Source organism: Phaethon lepturus, unplaced genomic scaffold (genome assembly GCF_000687285.1).
Source record: "Phaethon lepturus isolate BGI_N335 unplaced genomic scaffold, ASM68728v1 scaffold7247, whole genome shotgun sequence".
In the NCBI taxonomy this organism is placed as follows: domain Eukaryota; kingdom Metazoa; phylum Chordata; class Aves; order Phaethontiformes; family Phaethontidae; genus Phaethon; species Phaethon lepturus.
In genome coordinates this window covers 44187-64625 of record NW_010549718.1, presented here as the reverse complement: position 1 = coordinate 64625, position 20439 = coordinate 44187, and the positions used below count along the sequence as shown (strand labels likewise).

The window sequence follows — 20439 nt, the reverse complement described above, 5'->3', positions numbered from 1 at the left end:
CTCCTGCTGTTTATTTTCTACTTAAAGTCTCAGATGCCATATGATCGATGTTACCAATCTAGACAGATCATAAAAATCCACTATAACATAACCACCTCCAAAGTCAAATACATTATGATATGCAAGGTTATGACTTCAGATGGAGAGTTACCAGAAAGAACAGATGAACTCTTTGCTAAGTCCTACTGTCATACAAAATGCCACATTCTGAAATGTGATGCTGTAAAAATACATTTTGGTTCTTAAGTTCCACCTTGCAAACCTGCCCTGAAACTGAAATTCCTCCTATGTTCTGTTATATGCATCATTACTAGGTAGCCTTGATAAAATGGCGGTGTATTACAATGCATGGTGTATTACAATGCATGTCTAGTTCAGTCACAATGGTCATATGCATCTCATGATGCATGAAAACAGAGGTTCATTTTCATATCCTTGCTTATGATGCTTGAGCTGAGATAGCATTCAGTTTTGCTTCCACAGCTGAACTAGGATCTGTAGTGCACAAACGGAAGGGAAGGGAGAAGCAGACACAAAACATGGATATATTTCTCAGATTTTCCATGTCACATTGGGAATTACTTTCATAACTCTTTCCATGGCAGTTCCCTGTGCTTGTAATACAATATCCTAAATTGACTATGCCAAAAATAAATGAACATTTATAGCATCTGTTGTTAATATTTAGCATCTAGCCAGCACAAGCTGGGTAAGTCCTTTTCTGTAAATGATATAGTTTAGAGACAATAGCAGCAACAATGACTACGTCTTCTGTCACACAATTCTGCAAAGTTGCATGGTATCTGCCCCTACTGTTCACCCTCAAGCTCCAAAGGTCATGTTCTTATAGAACTATCTGTAACCTAGAAACCTAGAAATAATCTTAGCCTATTACTTTTATGACAAGAATCATAGAAAGGACCCCTGGAAACCTTTGGAGATTATCTCCAATTATTCCTGTGTCCTTGCAAAGGATATTGTGAATTCATTATTAAAAACTTTTAGGAGTAGCCTATGTAATCTATTCCAGAACTTCTTTACCCCCATGAATTTTTCTCTCATGTCTAATGTGAATTTTTCCTGATGAAGTTTAAGCTCATTTCTTTTTTGACTTATCCACCATGGCAACAGAGAACTGATTCTTTTCTTTCTCTTTGAGACAATATTTTATGCATCTTAAGGCAATTTTTAGTTTCTAAATAAATCTGTTTCTTTACACCTTCTCTCACAGGTCGTATTTTCTGACCTGTGATGATGTTCGCTGTTATCCTCTGAACACTTTAATAATTTTTTCTTGAATTCCAGTATCCAAAACTTGATGCTTAGGTTTTACTGGTGTTGAGTGGACGTAAAAGATTAGTTTTTTGTACTTTGCAGGTCATACAGCTACAATATTATAATTTCTCAACAAGAATATCATTACTGAGTTATGTTCACCTGGTGATATGTTGTAAACAACAGATCCCTCCTTGAAGAATAGGTAACTAAACAGTTGTTCCTTGTTTGTTGAATTGACCACTCCTTTCAAAGTGTAAAATCTTATAGTTGACCTTTAGATTGCAGCATATTTTTGTATTATTCCTCTCATCTTGCTGTCTGTTGTCCACTTCCAATTTAGTGTTATCTTTATTTCATCATCTAATTTCTTAATGAATAAACTGAATAGAAAATGTTGAATATATCTGCCCCTAATATATTGGATTAAGTAATATTTCATTAAAAGAGGTACTCTTTCATCCTTGGCTTTTTACCTCATTTCCCATTTGCAAGAGAAAATTCCTTCATATGCTAACATTTATATTTAATTACAGCATCATGTTTTCAAAAAGTAGACTTTTATTCAAAAAATACTTTGGGTTTGTTTCAGGATGTATTGCTTATTGTGATTTAAATTTTCTGTTGAATAAAATTTCCCTCTCCTGCATCTTCTGCTATGCTGAATGCTAAGTCCTTCTGTTCTTCTTAGCAACTGCTTATTGCCCATGTTATGAATAAAAATTCTGCTGGGAATAGCTGGGAGGTCTATCAGGTTATCTGTGACTACTGCACTATTACAGACCACTGCATGAAATAATTACCTGCTCTGCCTCATGATATTGCCATGAGTAGCCTTAATGAGAATGTAATGAACATCATACAGCACATTCAGGAAGTCTTCCCGGGATACAGCTCTACTTGGTCTTGAGTCATCTCCATAATGCTTCCAGGTGAAATCTGCCTGGGACACTGTCCTGTTCATACCTGGGTCATCACGATAATATTCCCAGGGCACAGCGTTTCTGACTCTTTGGTCATCACCATAATATTCCCATTCATGCTGAAAAACAGTAATACAAAACCAGATTATTAACAGTATTAAAAAGAAGCAGGTGCTTAAGTTCTGGGGAAAAAAGCAGAAGGAAGCGTTACCTCCGTCATCTCTATCTCATGCCTTGTCAGCTGCCCGATCAGAGGGGCAGCCATATGCCGGACAATAATTCTCGTGTGGGTGGGAGGCCCGCCTCTTATGATGACTTGTGGGTAGTAAGTAGTAAAACCTGTCTCTTCTCGTGCTTCAAAGTAGATTGCATATTTCAGTTTCCCTCCATAAGCAGCCAGCTAACAAAGCAAAAATGAAGGTAGGAAAAGAAATCTCATTTTCAGTTAGCTAAAGATAAATTCCCGGGGATATGTAGGAGCTAGATACACCCTGCACCTGTGCGCAGACTGATGAATCAGTGTGTGGTAGAAAATAGCAAAATATACTTGTGAAACTATCTGGGGACAAGGGCTGTGTTCAGAAATACCCAGCAGCAATTTGTTATTGTACTATCCTAAAACCAAAATGTTCTCTATTAGTTTATATGTGCCTTGGTGCTCCCCAAAGTTTGTGTTTAGAGAAAGAAACATCTAAACTTTCCCAAACCGAATCAAGAAATATCAAAAGTGCAAAACAAATCATCACAGAGGCACATAACAATATCCAAAAGGAGGCTTATTTCAATCATTTTCTCCTGTCTAACTTAAAACAACAGGCATTTTTTGTTTAAAATTGAGAGAAACAAAAATTAACAAGGGAGTTATATTAAAGTAATGCAGCTTAATTTTTCAAACAACATTTTTACAAGGGAATCTACCCTGTGGAAAAATATTACATGTTACTGTCTGTAAACATCTACTTTAATGTAGTGTTTATGCTACAGATTTATGAATTTTCCTGATAATGGAGTAAATAATTTTTAATAATGGAATGGCATTTATTTTCTTTTGAAGTATCTTCCACTGTATGATGACAAGCTTATTGGAAGGGAAAAAAGGTATTGCAAAATACACATATAAGATAAAAAAAAAAAAAAAAAATCCATGTCAGTATTCAGTGGAATTTTATGTTTACCTTTTGTCCCTCAAACTGTTCTGCAAGTCTCCAGTAAACAGGTTCTGACCGAAGATCCCGCATCACCTGTTCTATATCTGCTACTATTTCAGGAGGCTGGAATGCAATCCCTGAAAGAGTGCTGCTCTGAAGCTTTATATCCACCAGTGGCAGAATCATTTGCTCCGGCTTCAAGGTCACCTATGCATATTAAAAAAAAAAAAAAATCAAGAAGAAAATAAAGTCTATTTTTCCCCATGAAGCTTTAGTCTTTAAATTCTAACTCTTTAAAAAATTATTTCCAGGTAATTTCATTTCACATCATGAACAATTTGTCACAAACAGACTTACTACTCCTTCAGGTATAAACAGTGATAATAATGACTTCCCCCTCAAGCCTTTTGCACCTTGTCCTCATGTTAACAAAGAACATACTAGCACTGGTTAAAACAGTTTTATCAGCAAGTGATTCCATTAATTTTATTGAAGCGATTTTCATAGTGCTATTCTAGTCTCGGGTCTCTTCTGTTTGGATTGTGAGAAATGTACCTTACAAAGCAGCATACTTGTCACCAACACTTATACATCACTGGGGCTGGGGTACACAGTGCCTGATCCCTTGGTACTTTTACGCAGCATTTAAGCTAAGTGTTCTCCGAGCAATATGCAGAGAGTGAGGGCTCAGGGTTTCTGTAACTCCAAATTCAGATTTAATGAAAAATGTAAGGATGCCACTTAGATACCTGTAATTTTCTTAGACTTGTTGAAAGACTCTCAGTAGCATTATATAGAAATCATTGTTTTGATCAATAACTGTAATAAGAGTCTTAGTAATTCCGTGCAGATGAAAGTATCACAGGAAGTGTGTGAACAAATGCAAAGAGTTGGTATCAAAATTGCTTTCTCCCAAGGAGCGAGGAAAACAAAGAAAGCAAATGCAGAGTCATATCTCTAACAGTCATCCCATTAACAGGCTTTTCATGAGATAGGGATCAGGTAATGAGGAATCACCCAAGCTCTGCACTGGACTTTAAGCATCTTAGTATTTCCATTTACAGCAGCATCTTTGGACTGACCAGACACGGAAGCATTCCTAACATTTCCAGCCCTAAGTGAGATTTCCTGAATTCCTATCATAACTGTATTTTACTGTTTACTACTTTAGACATCAAGAAAGTGGTCAACACATTTGAATTTCAGATCAGCCTTCCCTTATTGTCATGTAAGACAGGATTTGCTTGTCTAAACATGTCTAATGCTATTTGAAGCACCTGAGAGTATCTGAAATAGCCACCAGCAGCTGGCAGAATCCAGTCTCACTCAGTTTACAACTCTGAATCAATTCTGAAATAGATCAGAGTATTGAAAACTAGATGAGATGTGGACATAGACTTGTTTAGATATGAGCATAAATACAAAAGGAAATTAATCAAGAGACAAAAAATAATCAGGAGGTTTAAACTATGTTTCTGGTTTGTGTTACCACAAAGGTCAAAACACAATTTTCCGGAACTGTTGCTGTCATGGAACTTGATTAAATTTTATAACTTGTCAGCCTTTTACAGCCTTTCATCTCCAGCCTACCAGCATATGATAGGCAAAATCGAAATAATGAGAAAAACTGGGTCAGATCATGATAAATCACTTCATCCACTGGGAAGGGAAAGAGGTGCTATTGGACTGAACAATGAAGGTGAGAATGGGTGCTATGCATATTACTTTAACCAAAAGATATGAACTCTTTAGTAAGATTGTAATCAAGTAACCTTGACTTCAGCCTGAAGTACCCTTATCCAATGGATGCTTGGGCGTGAAACAATTTTTCTAGCAGATATATGACTGACCATACATGGGGACTGAACTAGCCATTTTCCATTAGAAACAGCTCCTCCAGAATGCAACTGAGGAGCTGGCACAGCAGTGACGGATGGCAGCGGTCTCAATGTGTGTTTTGTGCTTGTTGTATAGATGAATGGAGACATCCAGTCTGTCTTGTCAGTCTAGCATGGGTCTCAAGGCCCTCTTCAACCAAAAGGTGGAGAGCTCTTTGTTTGCTCTGATGGATTACACCCTCCCATTCTTTGATTTCAATAGAGCTTTAATAAGCTCTTTTTTTTAATATTAAAACAACACAACAAAACAACAATGAAAATTAAATAGATTAATTGAACCATGGGAAATCTATGCTGGACAACAAGCATCTGTGACCCTTGAATACACCTGCATAAATTGTGTATCATATACCAGAGATTATGTTACAATGCACTGGACTGCATAATTTCCCCACACAACTAGCTTGCCCTTTTCTGGGTTTTAATATCTTTGGCTTGACGTCAGCTATCCTATCCCTGGTTTGCGTATCTACTTATTTTCTTTCAATGCCTGGACCCTGCTTGTCTAATGGAACATATCACTCTCTCCACTTCTCAAGGTATAAGGAGGAAAAAGATTGCTTAAATGTTTGGCCATTTTCTTGCTACGTCTCAGTGCCTGACTAAAAGATGCCAGCAGGAAACAACATTATCGCATTACATGGCTCAGCAGTTTCCTACTCACCCACACGCGAATCAGCCCCCTTGCCTCACTGCACTGTGTAGTCAGGCCAAAGCAATAGCAACTGCTGCAGCCAAGTGGGTTTCTGGCAGAGAGACCAAATGTACCAGACTTGCACCTGTCACAGTGGACACCTTCCACATTAACCTGGAAGAGAAAGAACATTTAAAAAATAAAACAAAGCAAAAAAAAAAAGAAAAACAAAGAAAAAAAGAAAGCTTTCTTTCTAGGCAGTAATAAGAAAATCATACAGTAATGATAATAACAGGGTGCAGAAAGAAATAATAATGAGTGTAAAGAAATATTCAAGGAACTTTTCAGCTTCTTATCAAGTGTGTATGCAAACATATACAATTAATGTAATTGAGGCATTTGCATTTGTATGAACTGAGTAGCTCTGAGCAATGGATGCTGGCTTCATACTGACAGTTGTAAACACAGAAAAATCAAATGGCATGTTGAGCATGACAAGCTCAATAACTGATTGATAAGATAAGAAAAAAAATGTCCTCCTGAAATTCCAGGGTTAATCAAGCCTTTTGTTTAATAGGAATTAGTTTTGACAAGTTAGAATTTTTAAGGTACAGTACTAAATGTTTTTGCTGAGAAACATATTCTAATGGAAATATTGCAGAGAAAAGCTTTCCCCTCTTCCTGAATGTTTTCCACATCATTGAACAGTATTAACAAGGCTGAAATGTTTCACTGTTGTAATGTCAATGCTTTTATTTTCATTTTTCAATTAGATGAAATAAAAAGCTATACTAGATAGGGCCAGATACACAATAATTTATGCATAGCCTTTTAAAACCATTTTCATAGTGAGACCGAGGTATTTAAAAAAACCAACAATATGAAAGCACTGGGTGGCTTTTCCTCCCCCTTTTTTTTCTCTTCAGAGTAATGTGAAGAAGCCAATCAAAAAAACAAATTCAACTTTCCAAAGCTTATACAGGAAATCAACATTACCCCCAACGATTTAATATTTTTAATCCTCATTTCCACATGTAAGTCTACCAGCAAGTGTGCCTACACTGTATTTAGCTTAGATTTTGCTGCTTTTTGTCAGGGCTGATAAAGGGGCTCCTGCTATAACAGCAGGTTTAAATGGGAACGATTACCATTTTATTAAAATCTAGCTTCAAAAAACTTACACAAAAGGTTAACCAACCCGAGATTTAAATTCAACCTTAGATTTAAATTCTGGGGGAAAAAAATCTGCTGACTTAATTCGGTATTATTTGTCCATTCTCTGTCATAAATTGTGAATTTTACTTGCTTTGCATTTTGTTTCATGTCAATTGCAATTTTTTATCATTAATCATCATCTAAATATATACTGTTAATTCGCACTTACAGAATGGTAGAAGTAACTACAGGAGCCTTAACAGAATCACAAATAAACATTTCTATTTAAAAATGCCATAAACCTCCATTCTTTCTACTTAGTGCTTACAAGAGCTACAAGAAAGACAGTGACATACTGGACCTAATCCAGAAAAGTGGCACCAAGGTGGTTAGAGGGGTTGGAGCACATCACATATCAGGAGAGGCTGAAAGAATTGAAATACTTCTATTTTTCCATTTCAGAGGACGACACAGGACAAATAACATTGATCATTGCACTGAGTTTTACTCAGGTTGTCCATGTGATCTACTCACTTCAGTTTTCCTATGGTCTCACCATCAAATGAATCAGTATTTGCGAAATAGAACGTGATGTTTTCTGTTCAAATCCACCAGAAAAACAGGAGGGTGGTCAAGTAGTTTGCACAAAGAGGTTGTGAAATCCCCATCCTTGGAAATACTGCCTCAGCAATGTCTTTCAAACAAGACACTGGACTAGATGACATCCATAGGTCCCTTCCAATCTAATTTGTTCTACAGTTGCTCCATTAAGTCTATCCTTTAAACTCAGAATGAAGTGACTTGTGCCCATTTAACAAAAGAATTACCTGGCAATTCAATCATTATATTCATCCTTCCATTTTACTAGCTCTTTGGGTCAATACAGTCCCTGAAAAAGAATGAATCAAAATCACAGAAGGAATCTCTAGAGGTCAATTTTGAAAACCTCCTCCTTGAAGCAGGACTATCACCAATACTAGATCAGGTTAACCGATGCCTCTTTCTAGCCAATTCTTGAAAATCTCCAAGAATGGGTATTTCACAACCTTTCTGGATAATCTGTTTCAGTGCTGCATAACCCTCCTAGTGAATTTTTTTCCCTTAACGTCCAACCCAAAATTCCCAAGCTGCCATTTACAGCTGTTGTCCCTCGTCACATCTTTTGCTGCTATCAGAAAGGACTTGACTCCATCAACTAATATTTGACGTGGCTGTAGGCTGCAACTACGGTTTTTCTTAGCCTCTATTCTTTGCAGTCTAAAAGAGTCCAGCTCTCTCAGTATGTCCTTACAGATCATCTGCTCTAAGAGTCTTTGTAGCCCTTCTCTGGATCCTCTCGAGTTTCTCACAAACACTCTTGAATCAGGTCCTAGAACTTGTCAGCATTTCTAAGTGCAGTGTTATCAGCACTGAGTAGAGGGGCATAAAGACTTTCCTCTGTTGGTCATGGTCTTCATATGTCCTACTTTGCAGCTGCACTGGCCAGTATGATCAATGCATCCAGCTCAGTAGACAGTTTGCCTTATTTAAAATGACAGTACATGGTTGGCTTATATGCAGTTTGCCATTCCCCAAAGCCTGTGTGTGCTTTTCAGCAGGATTACCACTCAGACTTTTTCTCCAAAACTGTACTGATTCTTGAGGTTATTCCACTCCAATTCATGACCTTACTATTTTCCCAATAATCAAGCTTTTCAAGGACCCTCTAGACCGTAGTTCTACTGTTCAGCATGTCAATCTCTACCTCCTCCAAATGAGCAATATTCTCAAATATGTTGATGGTGAATTCTGTCATGTGTGTCACTGATGAAGGTACTGGCTCTGGTGTACTCTGCTTGCTGGTTGCCAACTGCATGGCAAACCACCAATTATCACCCTTTAAGCTCAGCAATTCAGCCAATTTTCAAAGCACCTGAGTGTGCTGTTCTACCAAGAAAATTCCAAATAAGAGTGCTGTGGGTGATGATGCCAAAAGTCTTTGCTTTAGTGATCCTGAATTGGATGCAGTGAATTCTACTCAAAAAATGATCCGTATTGACTCCCTCTAAGCCAATGTACTATAAAGAACTAGCACTGTGGCACACTGTTATTACTGATGTCTTTGCTTTTAATTTGCCAAATATCTGAACAGGAATTGTATTGAATGGGGTTAAATTTGCAACAGTTTTGTAAACACAGGAAGAAATACAAAGTGAGAAGAGAACTTAAGAGAATGCTACCCTGGCAAGTGTGTGTGAAAAAGCAACTGATAAGCATTTAAGTCTTTCTTTATGTTGGACTCCTCCCACAGCAGTTAGCAAATGCACTATGAAAACCAACTAGATTTGTTTGCATACATTGTTGGAACAGACAAGTACAAGTGTTAATGAATTTTGGAATAAGCTTCTCAGCAGTTATAAGATCAGCTTATAACCCTCATTGTCCTACCTTGCAGCTGCATTGGCCAGTATGATCAACGCATGAGCACTTCCCCAACTCTGTATCGCAGCTCTGTGGATCAGTCCCTGCCAGGAAGCACTGACAAGCAACACACTGTGGATAATTCCAGTAACCCAACCTGCACTCAGTGCATTTATCCCCAGAGAATTCAGGACGGCAGAAGCAACAGCCTGTATTTAAGTCACACTGAGAACTCAGGGCTCCAATGAGGCTGCAGTCACAGGGCTATAAAAGAGAGAAACAAGGAGAAAATTGCAATTGTGCTTCTGAAAAAAAAAACCAAACCCCCAACAAAAAGGCAACTCACCTCTTTCAAGTATCTATAAATAAAGTACAGCAGTGAATTTCCACTGTCCCAAGGTAACATATCTGAATTATAAGGCTAGGCATTATCTTTATTCAACAAGGGTCAAACAATTACACTAAACACATTTACAATGCTGTTTTCTTTTCGAAAAGGTATTACTTATCACTGATAAGTTTGGCAGTGAAATCAAATAAATCCAAAAGGGTCAAGATACTGGGATGCTTTGCGGACATAATTAACTTCAAAACTGTAAGTGCTCTCTAAAAAGTGCTTTCTATGTAAATCCTCTGCAGGGCATGTTCAGACCACTTTGCCAAAACTGGAATTGTTCAGGGGCAGTGATCCCAGTGGAATCTAGTTCAATGTTTATTACTCATCCATCAGACAGGCAACTATCATCTTTGTATAAACAGGGTTCTTATTACATGCTAAGAGAGAAAGATTTAGTCATGTGATGTACTGGGAAGTAAACTTGCTCACAGAATGAGACTTGCACAGGCAGGTAAGGATAGAAATAGGTCATTTGCCAGGAGGTCTAGATATTGAGTACAGAAGTAAGTAGCAGGGAAAGCTGAAGGCTTCTAAAGAACAGAAGAATCCCTCAGTGCTATTACTGTGACTGTACTGCAAAGTTAGCACAGGGTATTTGCTGTGATCACTGGCGTGACCAGAATCTCCTATGGAGAAGTTCAGCTTGCAGAAGCAAACTCAAGTGCCAGTGGTACAGGTTACCACAGTAACTGGCATGGATAGACTTGCTAAAATAAAGGACACAAAAGCTGAAAAAGAGGAGGAAAATGTGGATTCATTTTCTAAGCAAAACTGTTTATTACATGAATACTTAAAGCACCTTTCTTCTGATCTGAAAAGACCATTTATAAAGAAGGTGATTATATACAAGAAACATTCAAATTAAATCTTTACTGAATGCCAGAGAAACTATTTAACTACTGGTTAAATGTTAGGCTGCTAGACTACTACTTAACCTAAGAAATAAAATCTTCTGATGGAAAGAAGCTTATTCTACAAAATACATTTGAACATAGAGCTTAGAAAGCAAATTGTTCACCATACATCGAAATAGCTTTATGTGCAATATCAAAACCTAAATTACAATCAGATGTTATGTTTGTTTTGTGAGCAAGCAGTTTTATGCAATGCTCTCTATCCCTCTGAGTTATGACAGCCCTGGAAATCTTCTACAAAGAGCGCAAGCAGGAGATTCACATCTCACTTTGCAGAAATTAGCTGCAACATACTGAAAGAGATGTGGGCTGATAGATCATTATTAATTTAGATGGTGCCATGGAACTGCCATACTAATGCACTCACATAAACGACAATCACAGAATATACTCCAGAGCTCAAACAGAGGTCTTCAACCTCATTAGGCTGGTTTCAGAAGCCAAGAGTCTATATCACAGCAGCATAGCAGAGGTTTCACAAGAGGAGTTTTCCATACATACAAAAAAGAAATCATTCTTGATAATTAGTTTGCAGCCTGAGCTACATGACAAACAGCCTTTTAAGAAAGAGCGTTAATGGCATATGACCATGTTCAGACAAGACATAGTTTTTTGGAGTAATTGCAGCACTACTATAAACTCCTCGTCATCAATGAGAACAGCAGAGAGGAGAAGGCATTTGAACTTTGCACAAATATTCACTCTCACTAGTTTTCAATCTTAACCAAATACTGCTCCCCTTAACCCAAGAGTAGGATATTAACAGCAGCTTTCATGGCCTCTTTGACATCCTACCATTGTTTTCCTATTCTGCTCCCTTCTTCCCTCCCCTTCAGAATTTTTTTAACCGTGTCAAACACTGGAATAAGGATTTAAGGGCTAATGAGGACGTTTATTTCCCCTTTAAGAACATAGGAAGAAAGTGTGTTTTACAGCTAACGTGGCTGTTTCTTTTCTTCTCTCTTCACTGTCTTTTATGCACAAGTTGAAGCCATTCTCAAGTAAACTTCAAGTACAAATTCCCAGTATCACAATTAGGTCCAAAGTAAATTTGTTCTGCAAAAGCACTGTCAGTTACCTGTAACTATATGTCTATATACATCGCACAATACTGCGGTAATCTCCTCAATCACGTTAATCACAGCGATGATAAAAGAAACCAGGCTTAAGCAGGATACTGACTCAGCATGACAGCAGTATAAACAGGGTGTTCAGTGTTACAGGCTGCGTACCTTTAGGCAGAGGATCTGTAATGCTCAGTAAGAGTTTGCCAACATTTACACCATAGTCTGACGCGAAAACTCGCAATGCGGATTTACAAACCTAAAATTGTGTTCCCGCTACTAATCATTGTATTGACCCCATGGGAAAGAGGCAACACACATGGAGAAAACAGAGATCCACTCACCTTGCAGCCACTGACAATGTTATGGCCCCAGTAGTTTGGTGCACATTTGTCACACATCTCTCCAACAGTATTGGGAGGGCAGATACAGCGGCCACTGATGGGATCACAGTTATTACCAAAACGTGAACACTCACAGGCTTCATGGGACACAGGAGAAAAAAAAAGCAGAGGAAAAGTTAGCCCTTTATGTGACACCTGGAGAGCAGACCCTAACAAGGTTAGGATCATTCCACCAAAGCCTTTACTGTACAGTGAACTCTCAGTTATCTGCGGACACAGTGGGACGGGAAAGGTAGGGTAAAGCCAGAGAAGCCAAAACCAGGAGCAATGGAACACAGGTTAACTGAGGTTTAAGTAGCTGCAATGAGAACAATGGGAAAAATAAAGTCACTGACTGTAGAAATGCAGAGACTTCTGAGATGTCTCACCTACATCACTCATGTGACATAGGTGCAGGAATATCGCTGTGCAGTTTCTGGGCCAATGCTGTCACGTGGAAAAAGCCACCCAACTGCATCTGAGCCCTCTAGGCAGAGAACGTGCAGTTTATTTAACCTCTTCCACCAATCTGAGCCAACCTCCTGAAATTTCTGCTGCTGTAAACAGGCTTTTCTTGAAGAGCAAAAAAGGTGTTTCAGTGTCTTTCTCCCATCCTATTCCTTTTTTTCACATTACACGTATTCTTGCCTTGAGAGGACATCAACAATGTGCCCCTTCCCAAGAAACTGGGATTCTTTGCAGATTTTATTAAATTAAAAATACTTTGGTTCTGGAAGTGGTTCCAAAAGTGGTCTTTGCTCTTAAAGCACTATTAAGTGAACAAGTCATTGGTGGTAAATAGAGATTCATGGTATGTAAATGATAAGTAGTTATGGGGCACAAGACACCTAATTGCTTGGAGGACTAGAGCTGGTGCATGGTTATTTTCATAGCCACCGTCAATGTCACCCAGAAGGTCAGAGCAAAAGCATCATAAGCAAACTGTGACGCTCTGAGTGATAACCTGTTCCTTGGGGTGTTTATACAGCAGTGTAACATAATGTTCATTGCTGACGGCTATATTTATGTTCATTGCCTTTATTGTATTAAATACTTCACTTCAGAGTAAAACTAGGTAATGAGAGATGTGCAAAGGTAGAACTCATCTATAGTTAAATAAGAAGCAACCTTTATTCTTCCCCATCAATGTTATCAAAATAAGATAACTGATGCAAAGAAGATAGTAAGTTTTGCCTCCATCGTGCCAGGAACAAGATGTTTTGCATGCTACATAAAATCCTTTGACAGACTGTGGCTTGAAGATATTTCAGAATATATCTCTCATTGGGAAATTGAGGCTTTTGGGTATGACAGCTCTTCTATGGGCTTTCAGTTCTTAACACAAAATTGGCTCAAAAGACATGGAAGGGAAGAAAGTGATAGAGCGATAGTTTTTGTGTTTTTACTTTTATCATTATTAAAAAGAATATGGAAAAAATAGATTTTTTTAATATATAAATAAAATAAAATAAAGAAAAAATAGAAAAAAATTGTTGCAAGGAATAGTAAAATAGAAACCTCTTTTGTATCTTTCCTGCTAGAACATCAACACTAACTGATGATGTTTTAGGGTTTTTTTTTAGGCTTTACGGTTTTTTATTGCACAAGAAAAGAAATCAAATTATATTCCTTTTGGATAAATGCTAGATAAAAGAGATCCAATATTTTATTCGATACTTAACTGACACTGTGGAATTTATTTTTGTGCACTTTCTCCCTAGCATGATTTGATATACTTTTATTAAATTTCTGATTTTCTCTGTGATTCATAATGTAATTCTCTTTTTTTGTCATTTGAAGGAATACATAAAAGCCTACTAAAAATAAGTAGGGAAAAAACAGCATTTTGAAAACAGAGTTCCTCTCCATCTGTTCTATTAACTTTGAAACTTCTAAAATTCTGAATTTTCTGAACATCTTTAGCTGTTGTGGTTGTTTAAAATACTTGGTGACCACAGGCAGATACATTTCTATTTAAAACATTGTTTGGATTTACACTACTTCCCCATTTCATCACTGTTCCTTAAATGCTGCCATTTCATGTTTGCCAAGAAAGCACTTAAAATTTTAATGTGAAATCTTGTTAATTGCCCTCTCATTTTCCTTCCCCAACTGTATGAAAACAACATTTTGTAGTATTTCGCAATAGTGATGTGTTTTTAAACTGTGAAATGTTAGAGTTAGAGACTAATCATGAAGCCTATAGTCTTCATATAGTTTCTATAGTATAGAAACTGTAGTATTTTTTTCCCCTCTGTATATGTTCTAAGTTTAGGACTGCAGTTACAATGTGCATTTTATTTCAAGCTCTTTCATCAGTGAGCCTCTGAACTAACCTTTCCCTTTTCTAAGGTGCCAATGTGTTTGAACTTTTCAAGGCGGTAAATGTTTTCTGAGCCCTTCCTTCGATGGGAGACAATAACATAGAGTAATGTTTTCAAATATGATCTATAATCCAGCCTGGCTCCAGGTTTATTAACGCTACAGATGAAATTGAATTTTGCTGAACAGATGTGGGTCTTGAGGCCTCAACTCTCCTTCCATAAAAAAAGGGAGTAAAAAACGGCAGAGAGCTAGGCTTGCTGCTTCTGCTGCAATTTTGGGTGGGAAAGGAGGAGGAATAGGACTCCGGGCATGGTGATTTCTGCTTCTGGAAAGAATACAGCTTCTGCCTGAAGAACAATAGCAGCAATACTGTTGGCTTTACAGCACCCTGCCATGAGCAAAGAATGCTGCGGTGCCGTTGCCATTCTGCCATCCCAGGAGCCAGCTGCACGAGACATCCATCTATGTCTCCCATCATCACACCTAAATGAGTCTATGAGACTTTAAAAATACAGTTCTCTTAGTGAAGATGGATATCTCCTTGTGAAGAGACCTATAGATTAGGTTCCTTTTGACCTAACAGTCTGTATTGCTTTAAGGACAGAAAGCATTCATTTCAGTGTTTGACCTAGTGTCCAAAGGACAAACATAAATGTAAAGAAATGGCTGGAAATATTTATGTCTGATGCTAGAGTTTCAGCATCTGGAAAAGCATATTTTTCATGTGTTTACACAAGGGACATAGTAGAGAATTTTACCTGTAGATCTTGTTGTACAGGAAAAGTATACAAGTAAGCAAGATCCTAAATATTACTGTATAGAAAAGTAATAAAAGACGATCAACCATGTAAGGACGGTAAAAAGGTTTGGCATAAATCTATAAGCAAAGCAATTTTAAATACTTTTTTTTCCATTCATATCCCTTCAAGCTGATGTTATTTCGCAAGCACCTTAATCGGCCTTCTCTCATACTGTTATCATAACTAAATTATAGGAGCTTCGTAGGAACTTTTTTGGCAGAAAGCAGTTGGAGAAAAGGACATTCCTGTTCCTTCTAAACATATTAGATTAGCCATAAACTGACCTTAACATAGCAGCAATTGCTTGGGTCTTTTATTCTTGCTAATCACTGTCCTTGCCAACTGATTGATTTACAGGGCTGTCTATGAAAATACCTACCTGTCAGGAAAATTTGTTAGGCAGTCCAAAACCAGACAAACTAGAATCTTAGTAATAAACAAACAAACAAATTTGCAATTGGCTGCAAAGAATTTACATACGAGTACAGCCTCCTTCTTCAAAGTTGTAAAATCCATGAGCACAGCGGTCACACTTCTTTCCTGTCACTCCAGGCTGGCAGTAACACTGTCCATCTCCATCACAGTCAAAGGACTTGGAACCAAAAGAGTTGCAGTTGCAGGGAACACATCCTCTTGAAGACTGCAAGCCAAATGTTTCAGGCTGCCACAGAGGGAAGAAGAGCAGTTAGTACATGGAACGATTACCAGAAGAGAAGAGGAAAAGCTGAGAGCGTAGTGAGGTCAGAGTGGTTCTTTCCTCTTTATCACTGAAATACTACTCTTAAAAGATTGAACTGTAGCAGTAAAACACGGGGGCAAGGGCACTAAATACCCTACACAGCTGAAAAAGAATAAAGATTTCAGTGTTACCTGATGCTATAATGAATGGTCTGCAGTGTAACAGATTTCCTACGAGGCTGTGTTTCCATAGGTACAGTTCCCACAAGAAATGGAATGTATGTCAGCGCCATATACATATCCTGTGTCTGGGTTGTAAGATTATGTCAGGCAGACTTTGTTGCTAAGAGAGTGAATTCAAATTCTCCGCTATGAATGGAGATTGATTCAACTGGAAAGTCTCGAAACAACTAGATTTTATCTCTGAGCAGGGGCAATGTCTGCATAAAGTATTCTGTAACTCAAGGGCATTTCTTTCAAACGATACTTAGGAATAATTTTAGAAGAACATAGATACAACATACTTGTGTACATTACAACCAAATAATGGGAATTATCTGTTTTTAAGATAAAACCCCTGTCTTTGGGTTAGGTCTAAGACTAAGATAGAAGTAATCAATGAGCCTCTGTTTCTCTTCTATGTTCATTCTTCACTTTCTTTTTTTGCATTGAGTACTGTAAAGTTCCTACAGAAGCAGAATAATTGTTATCAACTACAGTAATAAATTTCCTCCTTAATTCCACTAGTGGAGTGCAAAAAGTATACTTGTAAAAAGCAAAGATGCATGCTCATTTGTACACTGTAATATGGAGTTCTGCATGAAGCTTTTAACGAACAGAACCCATGGGTTTCACTGCGCCAGCTAACAGAGGCCCCTAGGAGCAAACCGTACTCGATACCCAAATTATGAACTTAGTTGAGCTAGAGTGACTTAAAATGGGAGTATTTTTCTACCTTTTTTTCAGGTATGATGATTTCCAGAGAATACTGAAATCCAAATCATATTACTAACCACTTGAAATTGACATTACAACATTTAATAGTAAAAATCTATCAGAGACTTTGCTAGGAAAGCAAAAATATTAAAAATGAGATATTAAAAAGATCACTGCTAATGAATATAAATAGAAATATTTACTTTTATAATATATACTGTGTGACCTAAGCATGTGGTGGTAGATTTTTACCTAGTATACATTAGCACAAATTTTTCAAGTCAGTGGAGCTGCACTGACTTACATTTTATATGGGTTTGTTCCACAGTGGAACCCCTAACCTCTTGTGTAGGTGAATTCCCAGAGGCTTCAGCAGGTTTCCATGTAAAAGTCCTGAAATCTGATCTCTGAGGTTAATATTGAAGTTCCAAATTCCCATAGAGAATCTGATGGTAGGTATCAGAATACAGGACCACACCTGCTGTCAGAATTTGGCCTGAAGGATCATATGAATTATGATTGATCATATACAATATAATAAAGAATTACCCTGATTTTCATTTCCAAATTCTATACTGAAATGTTTTGCCGATTACATACTTCGACATGACAGAACACGGTGTGTCAGAGAGAATGAAATACTCAAACTCATAGAATTAAACTCCAAGGTTCAATTAAACATAGAGACTATCTCTAAAGATTTCTTTTCCACAGGAAGAAACACACAGAAACATGAATATGTAAAAATCTCAGGACAGACATTCAGATTAATGCAGTGAAGTCACCAATGCACAGCATGCAGCTCAGTTCTCAATAGAAAGTTTGATAGGATCTAATAAATTCTGTTTATATGGGTGAAAGCCAGAAAAAGTCTGATACACTAGCACTCCACACTGCGTAAAGGAAGAAAAGATCACTGGCATGCTGGGTTGTATTGTGATGAGCTCTGCACAGCGAAAGACGTTTGTATCAGTCATGCAAACCCCCAAGATGAATCCTCAAGTTGAGCCCTCAGAAAAACTTGTTTACATACAGAAGTTCTGAGAATCACATTTTCCAAACAAGAGGTAAGAACCTAGAAGACAATGAGGAAATATGACGAAATTTCTGAATGTTATTATATTGTGTGCCTGTATGTTGAGTGTTTGTGTGGGCAACACATAATATATGTTAAATGGGTAAAAGCTCATGTTCTCCAAGGGAATCCATACGAGCAAATACAACATGGGTCCCAGAGTCTGGCCGAGAAGAAAAAACACTGCCAGGTATTTTTCAAACTGGGTTTGATAAGTGTGGAGGTTTTGAGTTGCAGCAAAAAAACCCAACATTCCCGAAACACTGTTCTGTTAGAAGCAGTTGCATCATAATTACTTCATTTTAGGAAATAAGTTGCTTTGTTGGTATGTGATAAACAATGAATACTTCTGTCATTGTGGGCATTACATTCAAATAATGGGAACTTTGCCCAGTTAAAAATGGCTCAGATAACTGGCCATATTCACTAATGAAAACTTTCAACACCACTTATGTTTGATATTTCGACATTTGATCTTAACATTTTGCCTCTGGGGTTGGTCCTTCTCACAAACTCCTCAAGCTTTTGGTTTTTGGATTGTTAGAAGAGGAATGCCATGAAAATCCCACTGATTCCATTGCTGTGAATACATACATTTTCACGCATACATTTTCTGCATACTGCTGTTGATGGTGCCGCTTTTGGACTTATTCTGGTTATTTGACTTCTGGCCTATATTGTCATTTGCACTATGAGAAGCCCTAGGAGTGCAGAAGTATCCTAAAAGGCTACCTGTCTTCTGAGCCTGTGTGTTTCTTGATAATGTCATATATTGTAGCACGTGTATTATAAACTTAAAAAAAAACCTGCGGGAGCTCCAAACACAAGCAAATTACGAGATTTCAGCCCATGCAATGCACACAGTTTCTGATTACCGGAGTAGCAGGCCGGTAAGCACCCCGTGGGCACCCACTGGCACTGCTGACGCCCCATCTCCGAGGGGGGACTCGGATCTGCTGACTGCTTCGTGCATTTTCTTTCAATTTAGGCACCTGTCTGCTGATTTCACAGCGTCTGCCCATGAATCCTGATTTGCAGATACATCTTCCTGACATATCACATTGCAGTGACATGGATCCTAAAGCACTGCAGCCACAGGGTATACAAAACAGCTTTTCTGGGGCCCAGAAGTAGGTGGGCTTTAAGAATGAAAAGTAAACAGTTAGAAAGTGAAGATAATGAAACTACAGCAAATAAAAGACTACAGGAATAAAGACAATAATAAACACAGTAGTAAACAAAGATTAATTCCAACCAACAGCCAATTTTGTATCAACAAGCTTGACATATTTGCTGTGTATGTTATACAACCTGTGCAAATTCCACCGATATCGACAATTTTTCATGGAACGGACTCTTTTAAGTACTGTTGAATAAGAGATTCTGAGCAAACCTCTTCAGAAATTACGCAGTTTATGCAGGATGAAAATGATCCTTGTGATTTCTGCAGAATGATTTATGTGCTTTAAATTACACATATGGAGGTGTTCTGAGGACACAGGCCTAATCCACAAGTCCTCACGCTGAGCTAGAGAAACATGCAGCGCACTAGAACATATTCCTTAGTAGCCTAAAGAAAACTCTGTGAATGCTCATGAAGCAGTTTTTTTCAGTGATTTATATGACAGCAAAACAACCTCAAGGCAAAAGACACTTTCACCAAAAAAGAATACTTAATTTGGACAACACATGAAGAACCCCTAACAAAAACCATAAAAGCAGAACATTCACACAAGTAGTAAACTAGCATTCTGCTTTTTTTGAAAATCAGGTGTTATCAGGCATTTTGCAACTCTCTTCATAGAGGGATTTTCCCCCAGAACTGCAATACTTTTAACTAATTTATTTATATCAAACTTTCAGAATATAAAGTGTATATACCATCTATAAAAATGTGCATACAGTGAGGGCTAAAATGTGCTCATTGCATGCAAATGCAATGTTCTTCATTTTGTTCTAGAAAACCTTTGGAAAACATTTAATAACCAGCTATTTTATCTTTCTGTACATAAGAACAACCCATATATGTTCTTTAAGTGAAAAACAAGCAAAAACTGAAAAACTATCCAAACTCAAACTGTATTTAGTCATGACAAACAGGGAAGAAAACTGGGAGAAAACACCATTTCTTGTCACTCACCTTGCAGACATCGCACCGGCGCCCAATCACGTTGGCTTTACACTCGCACTGGCCTGTCCGAGAGTCACAGATCTCTGAGAAGGAGCCATTGATGTGACAGTGACAAGCTGCAGAGGAAGAAGAAGGAGCTGTCAATGCATTTCCTAACATATGTATGCTGCTGAAGCTAACCTTAACAGCCAAATGTTTACAGCGCAGCTTTTGCCACCCTGAGAAACCCAAGAAGGCAGGCCTGGGTAAAGCAGAAGGTGTTATTCCCATACAGTGACAACACACATTAATCCACCAATGTTA

At 37.8% G+C, this 20439-nt stretch overlaps 1 protein-coding gene across 1 annotated transcript in view; it reads right to left on the bottom strand.

Annotated features, from left to right (window-relative positions):
* LOC104623294 (laminin subunit alpha-2-like) overlaps nt 1–20439 on the bottom strand; it is a gene marked incomplete at both ends in the record, with an annotated part of 58364 nt that overhangs the window by 2645 nt on the left and 35280 nt on the right. The window contains 9 exons of the mRNA XM_010290342.1: nt 2079–2317; nt 2410–2598; nt 3374–3553; nt 5909–6052; nt 9461–9697; nt 12153–12289; nt 15797–15977; nt 18881–19144; nt 20146–20252. Coding sequence (XP_010288644.1) covers nt 2079–2317; nt 2410–2598; nt 3374–3553; nt 5909–6052; nt 9461–9697; nt 12153–12289; nt 15797–15977; nt 18881–19144; nt 20146–20252 — 1678 coding nt within the window. The remainder of the gene's footprint in view (nt 1–2078; nt 2318–2409; nt 2599–3373; nt 3554–5908; nt 6053–9460; nt 9698–12152; nt 12290–15796; nt 15978–18880; nt 19145–20145; nt 20253–20439) is intronic.